The sequence below is a fragment of the Pelodiscus sinensis genome, chromosome 13, assembly GCF_052426305.1.
Source record: "Pelodiscus sinensis isolate ZL-2025 chromosome 13, ASM5242630v1, whole genome shotgun sequence".
Taxonomy (NCBI): Eukaryota; Metazoa; Chordata; order Testudines; family Trionychidae; genus Pelodiscus; species Pelodiscus sinensis.
The window spans coordinates 12,854,865-12,878,270 of record NC_143064.1 but is presented as its reverse complement, the minus strand read 5'-3'; the positions used below and the strand labels follow the sequence as shown (position 1 = coordinate 12,878,270).

The window sequence follows — 23,406 nt, the reverse complement described above, 5'->3', positions numbered from 1 at the left end:
TAGGTGCTGCATGAGAAATTCACCAGCTCTACCGGCACCCTTGGGTACTCTCGGCATACGGATCTACAGTCAACTTCCTTCACCCCTAAGCTCACTGGTGGGTGCCAAGAAGAGGGAACAGGGCAAGGGCAGGCTTAGGCGCTGTGGGGCTTATTCCACCCAGAACACAGGTGGAGATTCCCCCCTCCCATCTTCCTCACTACCCAGGCACAAGAGAAGAATTCTCGGCCTTGCCCAGCTGCGACTGTTTAAACCATCTCTCTCTCATGCTTCTCCTTTCCTGCAGCTGAAGTCCTCGTCGCACACAGCAGCCCCATTCTGTGGTTGCTTCCCTGCCCTCCACAACCCACAATGGAAGTGGCATTTGAACGGCATTTCCAAGGCAGCGTAGGTCTGACCAACGACCCATTTTTTAAAATCAGAAAGGAATTTCTCCATCATGGGGTGACCAGTGTTTTTTTTAAACCTTCCTCATAGCATCCTGGAGACCTGGCTTAAGGTTGATAAAGAAGAGGGATAGGATTTAGATGTTGAGTTTATAAATGAGTGAGTCACTTCACCACAACTTGTGGCCAGCAGGGACACAGGCATTTAACCAGTTAACCGATAAGCCAATGCTAATCCGTTCCAGCTAACGGTTAAAGTCCCGGGAGCCTATGCTATCAGCAGCGTTAACCATGTAACTGAATGAATTGTAATTGGTTACATGGTTAATATTTTTAACATCCCCAGTGGCCAGTGCAGGTGAGAGACAGAAAGGGCCCAACCCTCAGAAGTAAATGAGACCAAGATGCACTTGGAGAAAGAAGGGAAACCTTAAATCTTTACAAATTGAGCTATGTGTGTACCCTCATTCCCCTTTGTGGGGAAAAGGCAAAACGATCCAAAGTTGGGCTGACCCCTACCTTCACTCTACCGCCTGAGTATTAGTTATTTGGCATAGAAACCATTAACACATAGATACATCCCTGGTATTTTGGCATGTGCTCCTCTCCCCACCATTCAAAGTAAAAAGTTAAAGTTGTAGTCTTCTGCTTTAAAATCCATCCCTGTGTCGGTCTCATTTCCCTGAGTGCCCTGATCAGTTAGCTGAGATCAAACTCTTTGTATAGATACAAAGAATTGAAACTGATTTTCTCAAAGGGGTGACTAAAAATTAATTATAGCTTAAAACAAAGGAGCATTGCAATTCAGCTCAGAAGAGACTGTAAAAGAATCACAGTCTTTTACTCTCTGAACCATGGTGCAGCACTGTGAAGAAGGCTCAGGAAATGGAAACAAGCTCTCTATCCTGATTTCCACACAAGGGAGATACCGGAGCGCTGGTCATTAAGTGATCTCCGCACCTGTTTCCAAGTGGGTGTATTTACTATGCAGAACTGGCCAGTCTGCCTGAGTGCAATGACACAACGGCATTCAAAATGAAGGCAGACCTGATTTTGTTTCATAGTTCGCTCATGACCGGACCTTGATTTTACATAATAATTCCTCCAAGATGCCAGCCAGCTACCTCATAAAGATAGATATTTAATTTTTTTGTCAATAAAAGTCAACTATTAAAGACTATCCATTTAAAATAAATTATACTTGAATGTAAAAATGGCACTGTGCCAGTGATGGGCAACCTTGCCTAGTGAGTGGGGCACGAGTGGCCTCTCTCTCAGTGGGCTGCAAGAAGGTCATAACCAAAACGGTCTCCTAGGTTAGGGTAGTTTTGCCAACAGTGCTTGTGTACCTAGAATTTCCGGAGTGTGCCAACTGAACTATAGCAGCGCTTTGATTGAATGCTGAGGAAGCAAACAGCTCTTACACTCAATGTGTGCAGTCACCACACACCTCACTTCACGTGCCCTTGCTTTCCGTGCATATCACTTTAGTAATATCGGTAGGAAAAAAACGACACAGATGGAAACCAGCAGAATCTGGCAACCCCAGGAAGGAGCAACCATAGATAACATGTCTCACAGGCCACATATAGAATCTGATAAGATGCAGGTTGCCCATCGCTGCCCTATGCTCATCGAGATATTGAAAATCAAAAATACTTTACAATATATTACCTAGAAGTTATTTTTTTCATAAACATTCTACATCTTCTAAAGAAGTGTACCTATACAACTTATACATTCAACGGAATACCCAAAGCCAACAGCTAGCGGAAAAAATTCATTTTTGCAGAACTATGACAACACAGACTTAAATGGCAAAAATCAGGCAGACACCTGAACCAATAGGTCTGATAATATTTATGAGTCCAAGAAGTCAAGAAAGAAAGAGGCAAGGATGGGTAGGAATTATGTCCCTAGCCTCTGTTTGTCAGAGGCTAGAAATGGATGATAAGGAGGGATCACTTGATGACTAACTGTCCCGTTCACTCCATCTGGGGCATCTGGCATTGGCCACTGTTGGAAGGCAGAATACTGGGCTAGATGGACCTTTGGGCTGGTCCAGTATGGCCATTCTTATGAGGGAGTAAAGAAGAGAATGGTGGTGATTGGGGAAGATATTCTAATTCCCCTGCTACACTGTGAACTATAGGACAGAAGAGGTTGAGGAGCAAAAAATAATATCAGACCTCCTCCTAAAGGCCGTCCAACAGATAATATTTGATATGTTCTATCATTCCAGGTGAAATAATTGGATCACCATTGTACATGCAAATTAAAAGCCCAAACGTGCCTCTGCAACTCACATAAGGAAGTTTAAACACCTGTTTTTCCATTAACTGAAGGGCTTCCTTGTGTAAGTAAGGTCCTGCAATATCAGGTCTGGGGAGGCAAACCCTACTTGCCTAATTCACATGTAGTTCCACTGAAGTCACTGGAATTAGCTGTATGTATAGGATCTACTCCCATTAGTAAACTTGCAGGATTAAGCCTCACTACAAAGCTATATCTGAATGGACTGACATTGAATAGCAGTTTTGGGCAAGGATATTGGACCTACTGTTCTAGCCCCAAGATGTATCATCAAACTCAGAGTCCTATCAGTTAAAATCGTTGATCAGAGCAAAGGTCAAGCTCTGAAATCAGGCTGCTCAGAACCTCAGGAAACTCTAGTTTTTAATCTGACACCTAAGGGAACAGCCTAGATAATATTTTCAGCTTTAGAAGTTGACCATATTGGTTCAAGTACTAGTCCTCATACAGTGTCATCCAAATTAATATCAGATCAGCTATCAAAGCCTATTATTCAAAGACTCATTCAGGCACAAAACTATAAAAAAAAGCATTGATAGGAATATTAAAATGTATTTAAGGCAGTCATAAAAACAGTGTGATTATTTAAGCCAGCCTACTGAGTAGGCTAGAGCACTTATAAAAGATATGTAAAAAGAATAGTCCAATTGTTTTATCCTGAATGTGATAATTTGCTGATGAATGAATATAATAATTATAATGACTTTATGAAAGAATAGCAGCACATTATCTTCTCGGCTTCGTGGTGATGATACTGCTTTGACAAACAGTGGGTTTGGAATAAGATTAAGATATATTGTGTATGGTTGGTTTCTTTATAAAGCCTTTGTCACTATCATGCACACTCTCAATTTCTCCTTCTAAAATACAATTCAGTGTAAAAAAAAATCTGCAATAGTGGGAATGTGACATGACAGCAAAGCATGTGATGTTCACTGGTTATCAGACCCAATAGCAAGTCTTCGTGGGGTTCACCTATGAAAACTGAGGATGCTCAGCACCTTGCAGAATCAGACCTTCAGAATCCTTTAGGTTATGCGGTTGGTGGGTAAACCTGGATGTGTTTTCATGACGATTTGGCATTTGTTCAACTCTGTATCTCAAAGTCTCTGAGATACAGAATTTATTTTTAAACACCAATGTAGAATGACAGGATACAGTGAACACCTTTATAAATAATGGAATACAGTACTGATTTTTTTAAGTTGCGCTATTGATGAAAACAATACTTTCTGCTGAAATTACAAATCAATAGATTGGATAACTAACACATGGTTAACCATGTTACCCAGGAAAGGCTGAAGTTTGGTAATTGGGAAACCTGGGTCTCTACTATGCCACAGACTGGCTGCAGATTCTTTGCCCACATCACTTACCCTCTACGTGATGCTGTTTCTCCAACTGTTAAACGGAGGTGCTAATACATCCCTGTCTCTCAAGGGAATTTCAAGGTTAGAACAGATTCACTGGTTGTAAAATACTTTGCAGTTCATCAGATGGATGGAGCAAAATACTTTTACATTTCAGCTAGAGTACCTAAAAGATCCACACAAGATCATCTCATCTGAAGAAGTGGGTTATGCCCTTGAAAGCTCATGAGACTATATATTTTGTTAGTCCCTAAGGTACCACAGAACTACTCATTGTTTTTAAAGTTGCAGACTAACAGACTCCTACCCCTCTGAGGCTATATCTACACCAGCACTTTTTTCTGTGGAGGGTAGAGGGAGAAAAAACACACCACTTATCGGGGGTGACTTAATTATCCAGATAGAAGAGCTCTCTCCTGTTTCCATCGAGTGGCTATACAGGAGACCTTTCAGTGGTGCAGCTGTGCTGCTGTAAAGTCTGTAGTACAGTGAGATCTTTAAAAACGCATTTTTAACTACTCCCCTTCATCTGAATGTAACCCCTCCTGTTCACTAGCCCAGGCTATGTCTAGACTGCAAGCCTCTTTCAAAAGAGGCTCTTTCGAAAGATACTTTCGAAAGAGCCTCTTTCGAAAGAGAGCGTCTACACTGCACGTTGAACTTTCGAAAAAGCGGCTTGCTTTTTCGAAAGAAAGCATCCAGTGAGTCTGGATGCTCTCTTTCGAAGAAGCCCTATTTACATTGAAGAACGCCTTCTTTCGAAAGAGGAACTTTCGAAAGAAGACGTTCTTCCTCGTGAAATGAGGTTTACCGCCATCGAAAGAAAAGCCGCGTTCTTTCGATTTAATTTCGAAAGAACGCGGCTTGAGTCTGGACTCAGGGGAAGTTTTTTCGGAAAAAGGCTACTTTTCCCAAAAAAAACCCTGAGTCTGGACACAGCCCCAGTGTGAGGTTATTCAGCATAGGGGGAAGACTTGTGACTTCTTACACAATTGTGGGAGGTTAGGCCTGAGGCTCCTTGGTGTGCTCTGAGTTGTGCATTGTGTGTGTGTGTGCACCTCTGACCAGACCCACTCAGACAAACCACCAGGAACAGGCTTTATTCTGTTAAAAACATAGACCAGGATCACAGTTCAGCAGTTCCTCCTTTCTGCATGCAACCTGTGTGCTGCTTCTAGCTGAGACCCTGCTGGGGGCAGAGGGTACATCCGGGCAGGAAGCAGGAAGTTCTCCCAACATGCTGCCGTTTGTAGTCCACAACTTGTAGTTCCCAGGGCTACTATTGAAGCACATTGGACTTTGGCTACATGAAGGTGGGAGGGTTTTGCCAGACCAGCCATGGCAAATCTCCCTCGAGGTCTGTGTGCATGTGGATGTCTTGGGTTCCTCACGATAGGGCAGAGTTCTCTTCACAACACCAGCTAATTGGCTGCATGGCCAGAATTGATGTCTGGTGGCAATTAAAATCCCTCCTGAGCTAGATGGACAAATGCTGTGCTCATTTTGGCATCCCTACTATCTACCACCTTATACAGAGTGAAGCACCACCAGACCTCTGACTATTCTGTCGCCATCACAGTTGTTGCCTTGGGAAAGTGAAGGAATTTTTCCCTCACTGGAAAATAGGACTGGATAGTCTAGTCTTTTCCCACATAAGCCTAGTAGTTCAGTAGAGAAAACTGGTTGGACTCCATCAACCTTTCCATGTTTGTCTCAACTTTGCCTGGCCCACTGCAGATGTTGTGGTCAAAAGGGAGCCACATCTCAGGCAGACCTATGGAAGCACAGAATGAAGATGAGGGTCTACCTTGCAAGTAGCAAGAGACAATATTTGGTTTAGATTAGACACACCCCGTCACCTGTAACCTGAACCCATCTACAAGGAAGTTTGGGAGTGAAGAGTGCTAAATATTTAAGGTTTTGTTTGGAGTGGGATGGGAAGGTAAATCGTTATCTTCCCCACTGCCTGGGCTTTGAGTTAAGCTGGAACACAGTACTGCAACGTTTTTGCTGCTATGGAATATGGATTAAACAGGTTAAGTGCAAACATTGTGGCTTGCACTTGAATCAAATATAGCATGTAGCGTCTTCATTCCTGCTGCAGCTGAGTCAATAGGAAAATACATGATGCAGGACACGGATTCCACACAGACATCTCTGAAAAGACAAGCTTGCTGCAGAAAACTCCAAGGTCGGAAAAATTAGATGAAATAGAAGTGAACGTTTTAAAGTCCCTGAGTTCGGGCTGACAAGACCAATGTTTCAGTGTGCCATGCACAGCACGGCTTCTTGTTCTATTACAAAATACAAATGGTTTTGTTTTTAAAAGGTAAAAATTAGCATGTTGCACACTGGTCAAATATTCCAAATGTTAAGTCAAATGATAGGAATGTGATCGGAGTTCACAGTTACGTGCTTTTAAACGAGACCAAGTTGAATAAAGAAAACTGCAAAAAAAATTAATGAGTCAGAATTGATATGCAACACAGCCCTTTTTTTGCTTATCTAATCCCCAAACCCAACTTCGCTTCTGTCAACTGTTTGCTTGAGTGCAGATAACAGCTTCTCATAATTTAAGATAAGTGATTCAGCCCTCCCCTAATACTCTCGCTCCTGGTACGGGTGGCTTTTCTGGCACAAGTACAGATGCAGTATGAATTCTATAAACATAACAAGTGTCTCCTCTATTCCATTTTTCACCTAAACATCTTTTCAAAATGTATTTGTCGTATTAGGTTTACTGTTTGTGTTGCTCTTTTCCAACATTAGTGAATAGTGAAAGTTTGGGACCTAGGGATGTTCCAGCTGGAAGTAGAAATTGGGGAGAGACAGGTATTTCTTTGAGGCAATTTTGTTCATTTACAAAGAAAAGCCTATGTCTCAGCACAGAAGGAACCAAGAACAAAAGAACCAGTTTCTCAGCAAAAGATGCTTAAGGGCTAGTCTCCAACCCAAAAGCTCTCTGTCACTTTTTCCAGGGTCCCTCTGTGCTTATTGCTTACTGCTTGGCTTTTCCTGGCCTCCCTCTATTCTTGTCAATGGCCTCATATTTGTGTGTTTTCTTCACACTTGGACACACACCTGCCACACCTCAGCACCAGAGCTCCTGAGAAGGTTCTCTCACACACAAACCTCTCTGTGGCCTGAGGTGGGGATTAAGCTTACAGTTATGTTAACATGTTGAAAATTTCCATTTCCGTTTGGATTAAACTTTTTTAAAAAACCATCAATATCAGTGACTATTCTGATGAGTCACTTTCTCTCAAATCTCCTCTGCACCTGAGAACATGAGATTGAAAACCTGGCCTGTAGCTCCAAACATTTTGACCCAATTCCACTTTTGTGAAAAACTTTGATAGGGTTTTATTTTGCTCCTCTGAGGGAAAAATACAAAATGTCAATGTCTCAGGGATTTGTCATGAAATGCAATTGGTGCTTCATATCAAGTACTGTCTATTTCCCTTTTTCTGCTGTCATCCAGTCTCCATTCATTGTAACTGGCCTGGGGAAAAAAAGATTATCTACAAAAGTACTTGAAACACTTGAAATCTCAACATTCATTTTCCTGCCCTCTCCTCCACGTTCCTACTCTTTGCCTTCCTTTTTCTATGGGAGTCACTAAACCCAAATCCGTAAAGCATTCTCTCTCCTCAAGCTCCTCTTGCAAATCACGTTGTGAGTCTTGGTGTTTTGCATGAGGGCACATTACCTAATACTTGCTTTTGTTACCCCTGGTAACACAGAACAAATTTGGGGTAAAGTTCACACAAGGGAGGAAAGGATGAAACATGCAAGCTGTGGGATAAATTTGCACTGAGAATCTGCACTAGATATTCCATCCAACAACTGAAAGTTAAGCTAGACGAGAGAACGCGAGGGCAAAAAGAAAAGGCAGCTTTGGTAAGCAGTACCAGGCCTGCCACCAGCCATGAAACTAGTAAAAGAAGCATTCTATTTGCTAACTAGGATTCTCTCATACAAAGACATGAGGGCATTGGCTGGAAGGTGCAGTGAAGCCTCTGGACAAAATTGGGGGGAGGGAAGAAAAAGAATCAGTTTCCTCTTGAGCAGCCTGTAGGCAGATGTTAGAGCCATATAATTTCCTAAAGCGTATGTTATAGCATCAGTAGATCAGTAAGGCACTGGAACTATGTCTAGACTATGGGGGCTTTCCGGGATACCAGCGGTATCCTGGAAAAACTATGCCGCATCCAGGAAACGCGTCTGCTCTTCCCCTTTTTTTTGTGGAAGAGCAGACATGCTCTTTCGGAAGCCCCGTCTTCTACTTCCCATGAGGAAGAAGGGTTCTTCTGAAAGAGGTGGGTTTTCTGAAAATTGGCCAAAGGTAGATGGGACAAATTTCAGAAAAGCCTTTTCCGAAAAAACTATCGGAAAAAAGTACGCAAATTGCGGAGCGCAATTTGTGTACCTTTTTCCAATAAAGCCCCGTAGTGTAGAAATAGCCTGGGATTTGGTCCACTCTTATTTTGTTTCTCCCTTCATAAAGGGTGCGTCTCTCAGCAGGGCTTAACTCGAAATAAGCTACACAAATGGAGCTACGTCAATTGTGTAGCTTATTTCAAAATAGCTTATTTTGAAGTGGGAGGGTCTACACAGCACTTATTTCAAAATAGAGCACTCTTCCTCCAACTTCCCTTACTCCTCATACAATGACGGTTACGGGAGTCAGAGTAAGAAGTCCTCCAGCTTGACAGGATTTTGACATGATTTCAAAATAACCACTTGCTGTGTAGACGCAGACTTAAGTTATTTCGAAATAATTCTGCTGTGTAGACCTACCCAAAGAGATACATTAGCCTGCAGCCATTGTAATATTAATTACGAACATAACAGGAGCCATAGTGAATCAAAGCAATGGTCAATCTAGCCCAGCATCCTGCCTTCTGACAGTGGGCAGTCTCAGATACAACAGAAGCAATGAAGAGAACAGTGCAATTATCCACAGATCCATCCCTCGTTGTCCAGTCCCAGTTTCTGGCACTCAGAGGTTTAGGGATGTCCAGAGCACAGAGTTAACTCCCTGATCATCTTGGCTAATAGCCATTGATGGACCCATCTTCCATGAACTTATCTAATTCTTTTTTAAACCCAGTTCTATTTTTGGCCCTTAAATCATAGCTTTTATTTGTTACCGATCTTAGTAGGAAGATGTTTGAATTGCAACAATTTGGAGATTTGAATGTAATTACTGAAAAAAATTAGACTGACAAATTCAGGCTAGGGTTCTGACCCCATCTTGTCAGAAGCCCAGTGATTGCATTAGCCTACGTGATGCAAAAATAATAAAAAAGTACTATAACTGCATGTATAAGTATTTTTTATATCTCATCTCAGATCTACATGAAGATCTACATGGAGACCTGATCTACACTAGCCCTATCACAACAGCATTCCAACTGAAGTCAACAGAGCCCCTCGGTGGAGTAAGGCAAAGCAGTTTGGTCCTGAACTCAACTTTTCACTTTTTGGCAACTATTAAAAATTTGACTTGAAACACAAAGCCTCAGAAAAATGGTGCCTTCTCATGTTTTTAGTCTATTTATCAAGGAAGACAGACTTCTGTAGTGGAAATGAAAAATAATGGTGAGGACTCCTTCAGTGCTGTAGCACAGGTCTGAGTTAGGAGCAAAGAAGAGAATTGTTACAGATCGCAAAGGTGAAGTGAGCTCTACAGAACATAGTCTGTATTTAACTCTTTGAATTTCCCCATGTTACTACTCTTACTTCGGAATCTGTATTTCTTTTCACTGCCTTTCCATCCTTTACCATTCCGATTTTCATTGCATAAAGGGGGAGAAAGGTGTAGAAATGTACCTCCTACAGCAAAACATGTGCTGTAGATTCAGTGCACAAAGCCAGGTGCATCTACACACACAAACAGGTACAAGTGGCAAGGATAAAACAGAAGAATAATAAAAAAAATTGTACAGATCTTGCATCTGGTTTTCAGCTAGGGTTACCAACTGTCTAATGATAACGCCTTTATCTTGCCCCCTGCCCTGTTTCAAAGGCCCCACCTTTCTGCCCCTTCCCTGAGACCTCAACTTCACTCTGTCCTTTCCCTCCCTCACTTTCACTGGACTGGGGCAGGTTGTTGGAGTGCAGGAGGGGCCTCAGTGCTGGGGCAGAGGGTTGGGGTGCAGGGGAGGCATGAGGGCTGCAGTTCGCTCTGGGGTGAAGCTGGGGATGAAGAGATTTGGGGGCAGGAAGAGGCTCTGGACAAGTCGAGGGGCAGCAGGTCGAGGGGTTTGGAGTGTGGGACAGTGTGTGGGCTCTGGGAGAGAGAGAGTTTGAGTATAAGAGGGGGCTCAGGGCTGGAGCCGAGGAGTTTAGGGGATGGAGGGTGTGGGAGCTCCACATGGCACTTACCTAAGGCAGCTCCTGGGAAATGGTTGGCAGGTCCCTGCGGCTCCTACGCAGAGGGGTCAGGCAGGCACTGAATGCAGTCCACACCCACAGGCATTTCCCCTGAATTTCCCACTGGTTACAGTTCCCAGCCAATGGGAGCTGTGGAGCTGGTGTTCAGGGCAGGGCCAGCACACAGAGCCTCCCTGGACCCCTACGGGTCACAAGGACCTGCTGGCTACTTCCCAGGAGCCATGCAGAACTAGGGCATGTAGTGATCCTGGAAGATTTGGGACTTTTTGGTCTGTATGGGATACCAGAACTCATCCCTTTTGGAAGTTCCCAGTAGGGCTCTTGGGGAATATTTTTTCCCCTTTTGGCTTCCTTTGTCTTGGGGGTTTTCTTTTGAACATAGGATTTTGTAACCTGCTGAGAGGCATGTATGATTACTTGAAGTTTCACTCTAATCCTAGTTATAAGAAGATGACAGGGTTAAATTGCCTTCTATACAATCAGGAAGCTCTTCATCATAGACACTAGCTGTATATAAGCTAAAAGACTAAGTCCCAAAGTTCAGAACTGGGGTTTATAATAGTCAGCTTAATGCAAACTCCTTCAACTAATACAGAAAATTAATTTTGAAACTATAGTGAGAATACTGTAGAACCTTGATATGAAAAGTGATTTTCATGTTTTTAATTGCTAGTGTCCGGTAGACAGAAGTCACACGTTGAGAATACTACCTTGAGATTTAAAAGGCATTATTACATCTTTAGAAGAGTTGTATATTTGCAGAACCAAATGTAGATACAGATAATGAGTCATAACAAGAGACTGTTACTGTAAATATTCCAAGCATGAATATGTTAACAACAGCCCACTAATTGGAACTAATCCTACAGCTAGACACACAGACCTCCTACTGATGTCAATGGGAATTTTGAATGGATAAGGACCTAAAGCCCAGAGATGAATTCTGCTGTCACCTGGGGTGTTAATATTAAACATAAGGAGGCTTAGCTTCAGATTTTGGCCATAGCTTTACAGGGGGTAATACAGATGTTTTGTCAAGTATATCAGAGATCAAAAATTCTCCAAAAGGAATGATGCAGGTGTCTTTATAATTATAATAGGCAGGAAACAATACAGCCAAGTTTAACCATTAATTCTGAGTAAGAGATTTAAGATATAAACACAACTTTTGACACAGAAGTCAATAATAGCCATAGAACCATCGACAGACCCAATCTATCATTGGCAGCTACCAACCAGAACGGAAAACTGAGGTCGGGTTCAAGCTGTCACTGGGGAAGTCTGCCAAAATTGCCAAGGAAACGTTTGATAAAGAGAAGCGCCTGCCTTCCACTAGGTTTGGCATCTTCCTCGAGAGGCATTATTCACAATGATTTTCCCGTCTGCAACATATTTTGAGTCAATAGGCTCAGATCAGGAAATTGGCAGCATATCTTGCTTATATACTGCTATTCCTTGTGTCTACATAAGAACGGCTGTACTGGGTCAGACCAAAGGTCCATCTAGCCCAGTAGTCTGTCTGCCGACAGTGGCCAGCACCAGGTGCCCCAGAGAGGCACCTGGTGTCTGTTACGTACTTAATTGTCCCATAAATTAGTGAATGTCCTGACCATTGAGATCTGCTTGTTTATTTTTCTCAGTTTCCCATAGTCCTTTTAATCATAAATTGGCTCATGCTGCTTTAAGACGCATTCCCACAGACATAGCAGCAGCAGATTTCCCTGAGTTCTGACTTTTCTGCCAGGCACCTGAACTTTGTAATGTGCTTGATGGCCCCCTATCCCCAAGCTAAAACACTATCCACACTGCCAAAGTCTTACACCTTTACTGCCACTGTTTCAACAGAGTTTCAGTCTTAGAACAGTCAGCTTTGAAAATACTCCCTCGATTTTGCCTTCAAATGGAGAAAATAAAGCACCTGCATTGTGTCAGTCTGCTGGCTTAAGCTAGCCAACTTCTGTGTAAAGTTATCAAACCTTTGTAACCAAGGCAGGGAACAAGACAGACAGACTATGGTCACCTTGCTGTGTGAAGTTCTGCAACTTCACAATTAAAATTGTGGGTGAAGCAGGAGAATAATCCATGACTAGTTTGGGGGGATCTTTTCCTATGTACTCAGTGGGGACACGTATGTGGGAATCATCAGATAACTGCATCTCATCCAAAACATTGTACTAAATGCTGCAACTATCTAGGCTATAGTATATGAATACTGTATGAAACAGCATAAATTCTCCAAGGATCTGGATCCAAATCAGGATCTGATCCAAAGCCCGCTGAAGTCAGAGGATCAGAAGTAAAAGCCCTGTTGCTTTCCTGTAAGGCATGTTTCACCTAAAAATGTAACCAAGAAAAACAAAATACCTTCACCCCAAATGGCTGATCCTGATAAAGACCCAACACAGAACAACATTTTTCATAGGTCTGGGATGCTGGCTATCCTGTTCACAAAGTGAGTAGATAGACTACTTGTAGAAGCCTTCAAATCTTTCATGAAATAATTAACTTAACAGTCATCTGCTTCACTACTGCCATCCCTATGTCCTTCCATCCTCCTCTCCCACACAATCTCCCTCCACACTTCTCAACATACCTCAGGTAAGGAATCAGACTACAGGGAGCGAAGCTGTGTTAAGTACATGTATATCTAGGGATGAACGTTTTGACTATTCTTTGAACATTTTGACTATTTCTAACTCAAATTGAAAGGGGACTATTTCTGATGGCTATACTATTTCAGGACTAAGAGCAAGAACTAAGAGCATTTATGCAGCATTCTTCTAGCATCCAAAACTCCCCTGGAAGTCAAAGGGAAATTTGCAGTGAGGCAGAAAGCAAGCTCAGGCCCTGTATTTGTGTAAGGGGGCATGCTAGGGGCTCACTTATGTTCTTCAAAATAAAATGTTTTCTTTTATAAAACAGCTAGAGTACTGATAAAGCCACAGATGTGAACTTAGTTACCTAATGGACCACACCACTGATGGGAGCCGTATTTTGCAGCTTCTCTCATTCTCCTTTTGAGAGCTAGAAATCAATGTTTGTGTTTTACACGTTTTCATATCTGCTGCAGCATTTGTCACAATTTAAGGGTGCACATGCCTTGTTTCATGGTGTTAAATTCATATTGATTACTTAGACTAAAATACCAGTTCTTTTGGTACTGCATCACTATTTTAAAAAGCAGCTGCTGCTGAAGTTATAGATAACTCTGTAAGTAGTTATAAATAGGGACACCAACAAGAGCTGAGGCCAATACTTGCTTCCCTCTCCAGGGAGCGTGTAAAGAAAGCAGTTATTTTTAAATTAGAGACAATTCTTCCCTCTATTATAATCCCTTCCTGGAGTGAGTAGGCTTGCATAGGTGCAACTAAGTAGACAATTTGATCTAAAATATGTAAAAAGACGTGCAGTGTTCTCTGCTTGTGTTATTTCCTATATAGGTTCCACATCCAGTGCCACAATTTTTCATGACTCTGTTTCAACCAAAATCTAATTCAGGGACCCAATAAAGAGGTGGTGTGAACAGACATAATTCCCCAGACTTTGCTGGAGTTCCATCTGCTCATATTAGGTCTGAATTGGACGTTACAAGTTCAGTTTCAAAATACTGCGAGGAAAAAAGTTTTATTTTGAGCGTAAATAAGAGTTTTCCTCTTTGATACAATGTTTCAAAATATAAAGAGAGAAAGATTGATATACAATTCACACTAAGAAATAATAAGAAATAATTTCCACTGTCATTCAGTGTGGAAGCATAGTATTTGGAGAGCTCTGTGTACGTTTGGTACCTAAACTCCACAATATATTTGAAAGAACATAGGATGCAGGAAAATCTCTCCAAAATAAACCATGTGACTTTTCAAAAATATAACTGTGCATCACCCTTTCCAGGACAGGTTAACCAACCCAAAAGCATACACACATTGCACACACATATACAATTGCAACCCTTCCTCTAGTTTCCAGTCCGAGTACAGTTCTGATACACAGATAGAACAGCCAGACCTTTCAAGAATGGTTGTATCCATTTTAAACATTTAGTTAGGAATGTCATCACTGTCAATCACCTCAAGAAACTTCCAACAATTCTGAAGAAAAACTAATGCAAATAGGAAATCGGTACCAGAACCTTTGAAGAGAAATTTCATACAGAAATTGATAAATATTGTCTCCTTGGCACCATATCGGGGTTCTGTCTGCACTTTAGAAGATCAAAGAAAACAACTATAGCCACACACTGCTACAAAAGATATTCAACTTCCTGTAAATATTCTCTCCCTACATTATATCTAATTATTTTTATATATTAGCCAATTTAAGTTTAGCTCTAAATTATGAGAGAAGATGCTAAGGCCAGTTCCAAATTGCATACAAAAGACTCATGCAAATGTATTTTTCCTGGGCTTTGGCATATACTCTTTATGGTACATACTCAGGGGAGGGGTGTGTATGTGTGTGTGTGTGTGTGTGTGTGTGTGTGTGTGTGTGTGTGTGTGTGTGTGTGTGTGTGTGTGTGTGTAACAGTGATAGTCACATGTGTTTGCGTCAGTGTTTTGAAATATGAGAATGCCACACCAAAAGATACAAGGTAAATTAATAAGTGCATTGTAAAGATAAAGATAATGATTTGCAGCCTGAACAAAATATTAAACACAAGTTTAAAGAGCAACCATTGCAGAATATTCTTGTTTAAGATTATAGCTCAGTTCTAAGTCATGCAAAACAACTCCTTAGAATGCCAGAACCTTTCATTCTGTATTTTATGTTATTTTGACACCTTTTTGGTAAACAAGGCCATTAACAAAAAATGGTTGCCACCAGATTTCTACAGGGGCATATTTTTACAAGGAAAAAGCCCATTCAATTAAAGAAATGTCTCTTTGGAAAGTGTAGGTTTTTAGGACACATCCAGATTATGTATTTTCATATTTTGCAGCAAAAACATTTCAAGAAAAATATTTCAAAATAATACTCTGAAGACAATAGATACCATATAACAAGAGAGGGGGAAAAAGCTTAAATTTAAAGCATGTATTAAACACAAAACCAAGTTCACATAATGCAATGGTTTTAACATGACCTTTGAAGCCAAGAAAATAATTTTAAAAAATGTAAAAGGAGCACATGAAAAGGCTGTCAGCCTTGAAACTGAATTACCTAGCTTTAGCCAAGATGTGGTAGGGCTCCTCAAAACAAATATATGACATCCAGAAAAAATGCTTAATTCTTTTTAAAAAGCAGAAAGAGCTTGTTCCCTTCTTGGAAGGTTAAAAACATTGTATAGTTCACCTGTAAGAGCCCAGTGGCTCTACTCTATTATATAAAAATACATTAAATGTATATAGATATATTGAAAACTGGCAGCAATGCTCCTTATTAAAAAAGAAACAGGCTACTTTTCCAAACATATTCATCCATTCCTTAGGCCTAATACAGACTAATTGTTGGTCACATTTAACCTTGGGATGTAGAGTCCATTAAACCCTGCCACCTGTGATTGTACACTATATGCTTCACATTGGAAAGACAAGATTTTTGTTGTTGTTGTTATTAAGAAAAACAGTGCTCTTGTTCTGGGATCTAGCTGGCGAAGGTCCACTCAGGCCTACGGTGTATACTACACCCTTGGACACAACTGGTGTGTAAAACAAGGGTTCTTAATGGAAACCCTGCCCCAGCCATGAGAAGGAGAAGGGGGAAGCATCAGCATCTCCCCTTGCCCCCCTCCCCGAAATAACACCCCTCTGCATTCTCCCGTGCATCTCCCCAGCAGCCTTTCCTCTGCCATGCCACAGGGCTGGAGAGCAAACGACTCCACTTGCGGTTCCCTACAACTCCGCTCCTCCTCCTCCTCCCCCGTCTCCATGGCAATTGTTACCCAGTTTACATCCAGTAGCAAAGCCCGTCCACTGCACGGCAAGAGCAGCCAGGAGGAGGGGGGAGGTGAAACAGGCAGAGCATCCCCCCGCGCGCCCCTACCTCCCCAGGGCAGAGTCCAACAGGGGCCCCTCTGCCCCTGGCGGGGTGGGGGTCAGGGTCGGGATTTCGGCCACCTGCTCGCAGCCTCTGAATTCCCTGCGGCCAGAATCCAAGCACCGGAGACCAGATGCCTTGGAGGGGCCGCGGCCTTGGGGGTCACTCCCAAGGTGGCTGGCCCGGGGCGGGCAGCTGGACTGACAGCCAGCCCGGCTCCGGCTGCAGCCGCAGCGAGAGAGACGCGTCCAGCACAGCGGGCCCCCGGTGCGCCCCCACCCACCCCTTGCTGCGAGCAGAGAAGAGAATTACCCCCCCCCCCATGCACACACACACCCCTACTGACACCTGGTCCAGCCACTGCACGAGCCCCGATTGCAATCCGCCCCCCCCCCCCGGGGCAAGGCAGGAAGGGGGAGTCCCCCCCCAGATCAACCCGAGGCTGAGCCAGGGGGTTGTGTCCCCCCTCCCCGGCCCCCAGCAGAGCCGCACGATGCATGGAGCAAGCCGGGTTCATGCGAGGCAGCAGCAGGCTCGGGCGCGCTTACCCTTGGAAGCATCTTTCTCTTCTTTGGGCTTGATCACCTTCCCGCTCATAGATCCCAGCTTGCTCGCAGAGCTTCCCCCGGGAGACTCGCGGAAGCCGGCCGGGCTCCGGGGAGAAAAGGGGGGACGGGGAGGGAGAAGGGGGGGAGCCTAGAAGCAATCACAACAACACAAAATCTCTTCTCCTCCTGCCGGGCCGGTGCAGATGCTCCCCGCCCGCCGCCTGCCTGCAGAGAGGAGAGGAGGGAAGGGAAGGAAAGGGGGTGCAGTGAGTAATGGGGCGGCCGCCGCAGGGAGACTCGCCCCCTGTCCCTGGCTGGGAGAGAGACCGGAGCGAGCTGCCTCCCCCCCGCCCGCCGCTCCTCCCCCGCCCCACCGGGAAGGCGCCGCCGGTCCTAGGAGTCACAGCCCCCAGCGGGCGGGAGGGAGGGGGAAGGAGGGATGCGGGAGGGGGCGCTGGCTGCATCCCTCCTGCTCCGGTGGTTGGGGGTGGGGGGAAGCTGGGCGAGCACGGTACTGCGGAACGGGGTCGCTGCCTGGCTGGGGAAAGGCCAGGTGGGGGGGGGGGGAATCGAGCGGTCTGTATCCCCCCCCCATTCGCTTCTACCCCCAGTTAGGGAGGGGGGAGGGAGAGAAACCTGCTGCCCGCACCCGCCCCAGCGAGGCTGCCCAGACTCTTGGGAAACTGGGGGGGGAGGAACCTGCCTCCCCTCCCCCCACCTGCTGAAAAGGGCCCGGTCCTCGCTGTCTTGGGCGGACAATTCGCCCGGTGCAACGCCCCCGCTGTCAGCACCAGCCCCTTTTGCAGTTGCCGGGGGATGCTCTCTCCCCCCGGGGCACCGATCCTGGGAAGCACGCGGGGGCTGGCCCTGGGGAGTGTGCTAGCCGGACTCCGGAGCGAATCCCCTCCCCGCACCCGACTGCTCCGGGCTGGGGCTGCGTGCGAGCGCCCTGCAGCGGGGCACGGGGCAGTCCTGGGCAGCGATTAGGTACGTGACACGGAGCAGCGAGGGAGCCAGGCGGACAAATTCCAGACCCGAGCCCGGGGAGGGGCTGCCGGCGAGCTCGGGGGCCCTGCAGCGAAGGCGACACTAGGGGAGACCTGCCCACGGGAGCAGGAACAACGTGGAACCAAACTTTTTGCCCGGGGGAGGGAGCCGTAGCGCACCCGCCCTGGCTCCAGCCACCCAGCGTGGCCTGTGCCGGAGCCTGTTGCGGCCGCAGGCAGGGTGAGAAGCCGCCGCCGCTGCAGAGGTCGCCGCTTTTCAAACTCAAGGGGCAGCGTTTTCCTGCCAAGGTCTCCCGCCCCCCTCCCCGCTAGGGAGCAGCCTGGCGGGCAAAGCCCGCAGGGGAAAGCTGCAGGCGGAGGGAGTCTGCGACGGGAACAGCGCTCCTCGCTGCATCCCTGGAGCGAGTGTTTGCACTAGCCCCGGGGCACACGGTCTGGCGAGGAAGCCACAGGTTGGCTCGACAGGCCCCCTATTGGGTCAGGTTGATCCTCCCCCCCCGCCCCCCAGCAGTCCCAGAGCTTGTGATGAGAAGCCGTGTCAGTCTGTCTGCAAACACCACCAGGAGCCCCGTGGCCCCTGCGAGACTAACCGCTGTCTGTGGGCATCAGCTTTCGTGGGTGAAAAATCACTTCGTGAGATGCATCTGTTAGTCTTTACGGTGCCACGGGGCTCCTCCAAGCTTTGGCTGGTGGTTTGTATCGCCTCACGGCTCCTCCTTCTGGGACGCTGGCTGTTTTAAAGGGGCCCGCTGGAGCAATGGCTTTTATCCCTCTTGTGCTGTCTGGGTGGTTATATATAACTAGATGCACGTACACTAGATGCACTGGCTACATATATAAATAAGAGGTTTGCGTTACATACGTGCGGCGAGAGCCTTGGATCTGAACTTTTCCTCTCGAGGAGTTGGATACGGATATAGAAACAAGTCCAGCATGTCTTAAACCTACCACTAACTAAGCAGCTCTTCCCTTCACCACAAATAAAACCCATTCCAACCCCATCGCTGCAGTCCTAGCTCGGGCCAAACTACTATTCGTAGTTCGAGAGTTTTGCTGGAATAAGGAGTGTCTGCCATATATTATAGTGTCTGTTTTCTGCCTCTAGGAATTTGGCTTTGTGTCTCCTTCATACCCTTTTATATTTTCAAAGCAGGGGCTGGGGAAGATACTTGATCTTGGAGCTTTGTTTTGGAAAGTGCTTTGGGAAACGTCCAGTTCTGCGTTGCACGCAGTTCTCCCTTCCTGGGTCTCTTCTACTCATTTTGGGGACTACTTAAAGGGTAGGTGTTTTGGTTTGGTTGTAAAGCCATCCAGCACATCGAAGATACCAGCCGTTAGGTGTTAGCTATTCTATTTTCTGTACATGTTATGCATTTCCTTCCCAATCACACCCTGTCGTCTCTCTTTGCTTCGTGTTACAATTTGCAGTACGAAAGTCTCAAGCCTGTAATCCGAAGCAAGAAAAAGGCACCGAGCGATACACTCTGGGCACGCAGGGCTCCAAGTTCATTTTACACCTTAACCACAAAACAAAACCAAAAAAACCACACCACACCTCCCCATATGGGTGGTCCTGGCAAATGCAATTTCGGGCGTGACCTCCTTCCTGCCGCCACACAGGAGCTATGCAACAGAGAAGAAATCAGAGGAGCGCCCCTTTCCTGTCTTAGGCACATTAGGTTTCTGTAGGCTTCTGATTCTATATTTAGACAGAAGACTTTTTGCAGATCAGAAAAACACAGCTAGCCAGCCTGCGTCGGGGCTTCTTAAAACTCTCCCCCGCAGCCCACCGAGTAGAGGACACGTTCAGAGGAACACTTCAAAACTTGGGTCCCTAAAGCACCTACACGGTGTCTCCAGGTACCCAGAGAACTGGCTCGATCCCCAGAGAAGACGAATAGCTGCTGACACTGAGACCGCCCGGACATCGGGCCACGCATGTAGGTGCCCAATTTCATGACCTGCTGTGAAAAGTGCCTAACTTAAGCAGGCGGGAGAATCCGCCAACAGAAAAGCCTCCAGCGTTCACCTGCAAACGGTTCGTTCCCACACGCCACGGAAGTCGCTTTGCTTCGACTCTTCAGCCTCTTTCGTGTACACGTTACCCTGGGACCCTTTTTCAAGCTAGACAATATCAGCGCCTAATGTCAAGCGTCCTGCTGTGATTAACTCTCTCACTACCGCAGCGTCTTCATTCCGTCTCTGTCCCCTGCCCTCACACCTCTCTGGTCCTAATCCTGCCAGGAAGAGGCGTTTCAGGGTGGGAGGAGAACAAGGAGGGCCCAGAAACCTCCCCCTGCCCAATTTACCTTGGGCTGCCGAGCGTCCACCTAATGAGGGGCAGGACTGAGCCTGTTCTTAGGAGAAATCGGGGGCTTGCGAGATGGAACCGACGCGAAGCCAAGCTATCCGCTGCGCTCGCAGGGAGTTACGCGTCCAGCAGCGGGAGGAGGGAAGCAGAGAAGCGGCTATCTGTTAAATCGCAGCGCAGCGAGTCAGAGCAGCTCTTTAGAGGAAGGGGAAGGCGTCCCCGAGAACCCCTAAGCGCGAGATTTGCTGCCACTGCCCGCTTTTTGCTGCCGCCTTTTGTTCCGCTTTACGCGCGGATTGCCAGCGCTCCTCGATTCGACCTCCGCTTTTGGGGGGCTCGGGTCGTGTCACCTACCTGAAGCGGGAAACGTGTGGCGAAGCCCCGGCTGGGAGTCACCGTCAAATCCCCCACCGCTTAGCGCTCAGCCCTGCTGTGGCCAGACCTCCCCCGGTCCCAGCACGGGAGAATTCCTGCTCCCTGTCCTTAGCATGTGCTTTTCTGCACCCTCCCCGCGCCGCTCGACGGGTGAAGACCACCCCCTGCCGCTGCGCCCAGCCCCCAGGTCTCAGTAAGACGGGAGGAGGGGGGAAGTATGTCAGTTTCAATTCCAAGGATCAGCAGCTAAAGGCGGGCGGCACTGAGAAGCGGGAAGTCACAGGGTCCCTCTAGCGCGGCTATTTTTAGTGAAACCGAATTCCTCCCCAAGTTCTGTGGCTTCCCAACTCGTGTTCCGTGCAGACAGCTGCCCAGCGCGGCGAGGAAACCCACGGAACGGGGTGAGGGGACGTGCTGGGAAGAGGGGGGACAAAACGGAGGCGCTGCCTTGCCCAGGCGAGCCCTGCGAGGGTTAACCCGCGGCGGCCAGGCCCTTAATCGCAGCCTGAAACCCAATCGGCGGAGTGACGCGAGGAGGTGAAATTGCCAACAGGTGTTGCGCAGACTCTGGCAAGGCTCTCGGTGAGATCACAGCGCTGTGGGGCTAGCGGGTCACGTGGGGCGGCCGACCCCACCCCGCTGAGTTGGGATGCAAGGGGGAGCGGCTGCATTATCTGACGGGAAGGGGAGGGGGTGCTCGAGCTTCCCTTCGGAGTCACTGAGGCTCCTCGGCAGGACTAGGCTGGTGTTCACGGAGGCAAAACTCTTCCTTGATTTTTCTCCTTGCGCAGCAGCCATGGCTTCCTCCTGGGCTGTGTCTAGACTGGCCCCTGTTTCCGGAAAATCAGCTGCTTTGCCGGAAAAACTTGCCAGCTGTCTACACTGGCTGCTTGAATTTCCACAAAAGCACTGACTTCCTATTGTTAGAAATCAGTGCTTCTTGCGGAAATACTATTCTGCTCGGCTACGTCGACACTGGCATGATTTTCCGGAAATGCTTTTAACGGAAAAGTTTTCCGTTAAAAGCATTTTCGGAAAAGAGCATCTAGATTGGCACAGATGCTTTTCTGCAAAAGCACTTTTTGCAGAAAAGCGTCCGTGCCAATCTAGAGGCGCTTTTGCGCAAAAAAGCCCCCATCGCCATTTTAGCCATGGCGTACTGTGCTGTCTACACTGGCCCTTTTGCACAAATGATTTGCGCAAGAGGGCTTTTGCCCGAACGGGAGCAGCACAGTATTTCCGCAAGAACATTGATGATCTTACATGAGATCATCAGTGTTCTTGCGGAAATTCAAGCGGCCAGTGTAGACAGCTGGCAAGTTTTTCCACAAAAGCAGATGATTTTGTGGAAAAACTTGCCAGTCTAGACACTGCCCTCCCGTTCAGGCAAAAGTCCCTTTTGCGCAAAGCTTTTGCGCAAAAGGGCCAGTGTAGACAGCTCAGATTTGTTTTCCTCAAGAAAGCCCCGATGGTGAAAATGGCGATTGGGACTTTTTTGCGCAAAAGCACGTCTAGATTGGCACGGACGCTTGTGCTTTTGCGGAAAATCATCCATGCCAATCTAGACGCTCTGTTCCAAAAATGCTTTTAACGGAAAAGTTTTCCGATAAAAGAATTTCCGGAAAATCATGCCAATCTAGACGCAGCCCTGGAGTGACCCAGCAGGGCCAGCTGCAGCCTGCAGCAGCGTGCTTCTTCCCCAGGCCTGAGGAGCTGAGTTTGGTCCGTTCTCCTAGCCAGCAATGCACAAAGCCCAACCTCCTCTCCACCACTCGCCGCCCTGAGCACTGAAATGACTATCCACAGCTTGGCTCCCTGCATGGGACCAATCCAACACTACAGTGCACCAAGTCAGACTGGCACATCTACGCAGCAGGGCTGAAGTCAAATTAAGCTATTAGTCAATTGAGTAGCTGAAGTTGAAATAGCTCAATTCTGCTTAGGTGCTGCCTACACAGCAGGAAATTGAAGGAAGAACACTCTTCCTTTACTCCTTATGAAATGAGGGTTACCAGAAGTCGAAGTCAGAAGTCCTCCAGCTCGACATTATATCGATATGAAGGCTTGTAGTGTAGATGCATGCTATGTTATTTCAGAATAACATTAGTTATTCCAAAATAATGCTGCTGTGTAGGCATGCCCGGAGAAGACCCTGCAAATTCCTGAGTTACACCTAAGTGGGAGGAGAACCAGGCCCACTTAACTTAAATAATGGCTCAAATGTTAAGACAAACCCCAGACTGACTTTCCTGTTAATATGTCTAAACTGATTTTTCCCTTGCAGACCTGCTAAGCACAAAATTAACAGACAGCTTTTCCACCAGGGAGCTGTGGATGCTCTACATCTCAATGATAGATAAATATAGTTGTGGTTATGAGCACTTCTGACTCCAGTCCTTTCCTTTGACCAGTCTTCTCTCGTGCAAGTAGACCCATTGCCGTTAATGGGACTGATCATAGGAATTGGAGTTTGCCGGAGGAGGCCTACAGGTTCTAGGCCAACCTGGAATGCACAAATATCTCCATGTACTTGTAAGGAAACTAGCTGCTTATATCAGTAGTGAACATAACCCCCTGTTAAATAGAAGTGAGAGCTCTCAGGTGGAGAGAACAAATGTGACATGTGCCAATTACAGAGTAAATGAATTACAGCATTATGTATGCAAACCATAAGGGAACTTAATTTCAAGCACAATGAACCTTTTCAGCATAAATAGTTCACTT

General features: G+C 46.2%; 1 protein-coding gene across 4 annotated transcripts in view; it reads right to left on the bottom strand.

Annotated features, from left to right (window-relative positions):
• Window positions 1-21,098, bottom strand: part of FGF13 (fibroblast growth factor 13) — a 412,871-nt gene extending 391,773 nt beyond the window's left edge. The window contains exons 1-2 of one of the 4 annotated variants that reach the window (XM_075941056.2): window positions 20,662-21,098; window positions 16,990-17,214 (exon numbers count right to left, since the gene is read on the bottom strand). In XM_075941056.2, the coding sequence (XP_075797171.1) occupies window positions 16,990-17,038 (49 nt within the window). In that variant the 5' untranslated portion in view covers window positions 17,039-17,214; window positions 20,662-21,098. Of the gene's footprint in view, window positions 1-16,989; window positions 17,215-18,586 lie in introns of all 4 variants that reach the window. The other 3 variants (XM_075941052.2, XM_075941053.2, XM_075941051.2) reach the window with 3 other exon arrangements.
• Between the last annotated feature and the right edge of the window lie 2,308 nt (window positions 21,099-23,406).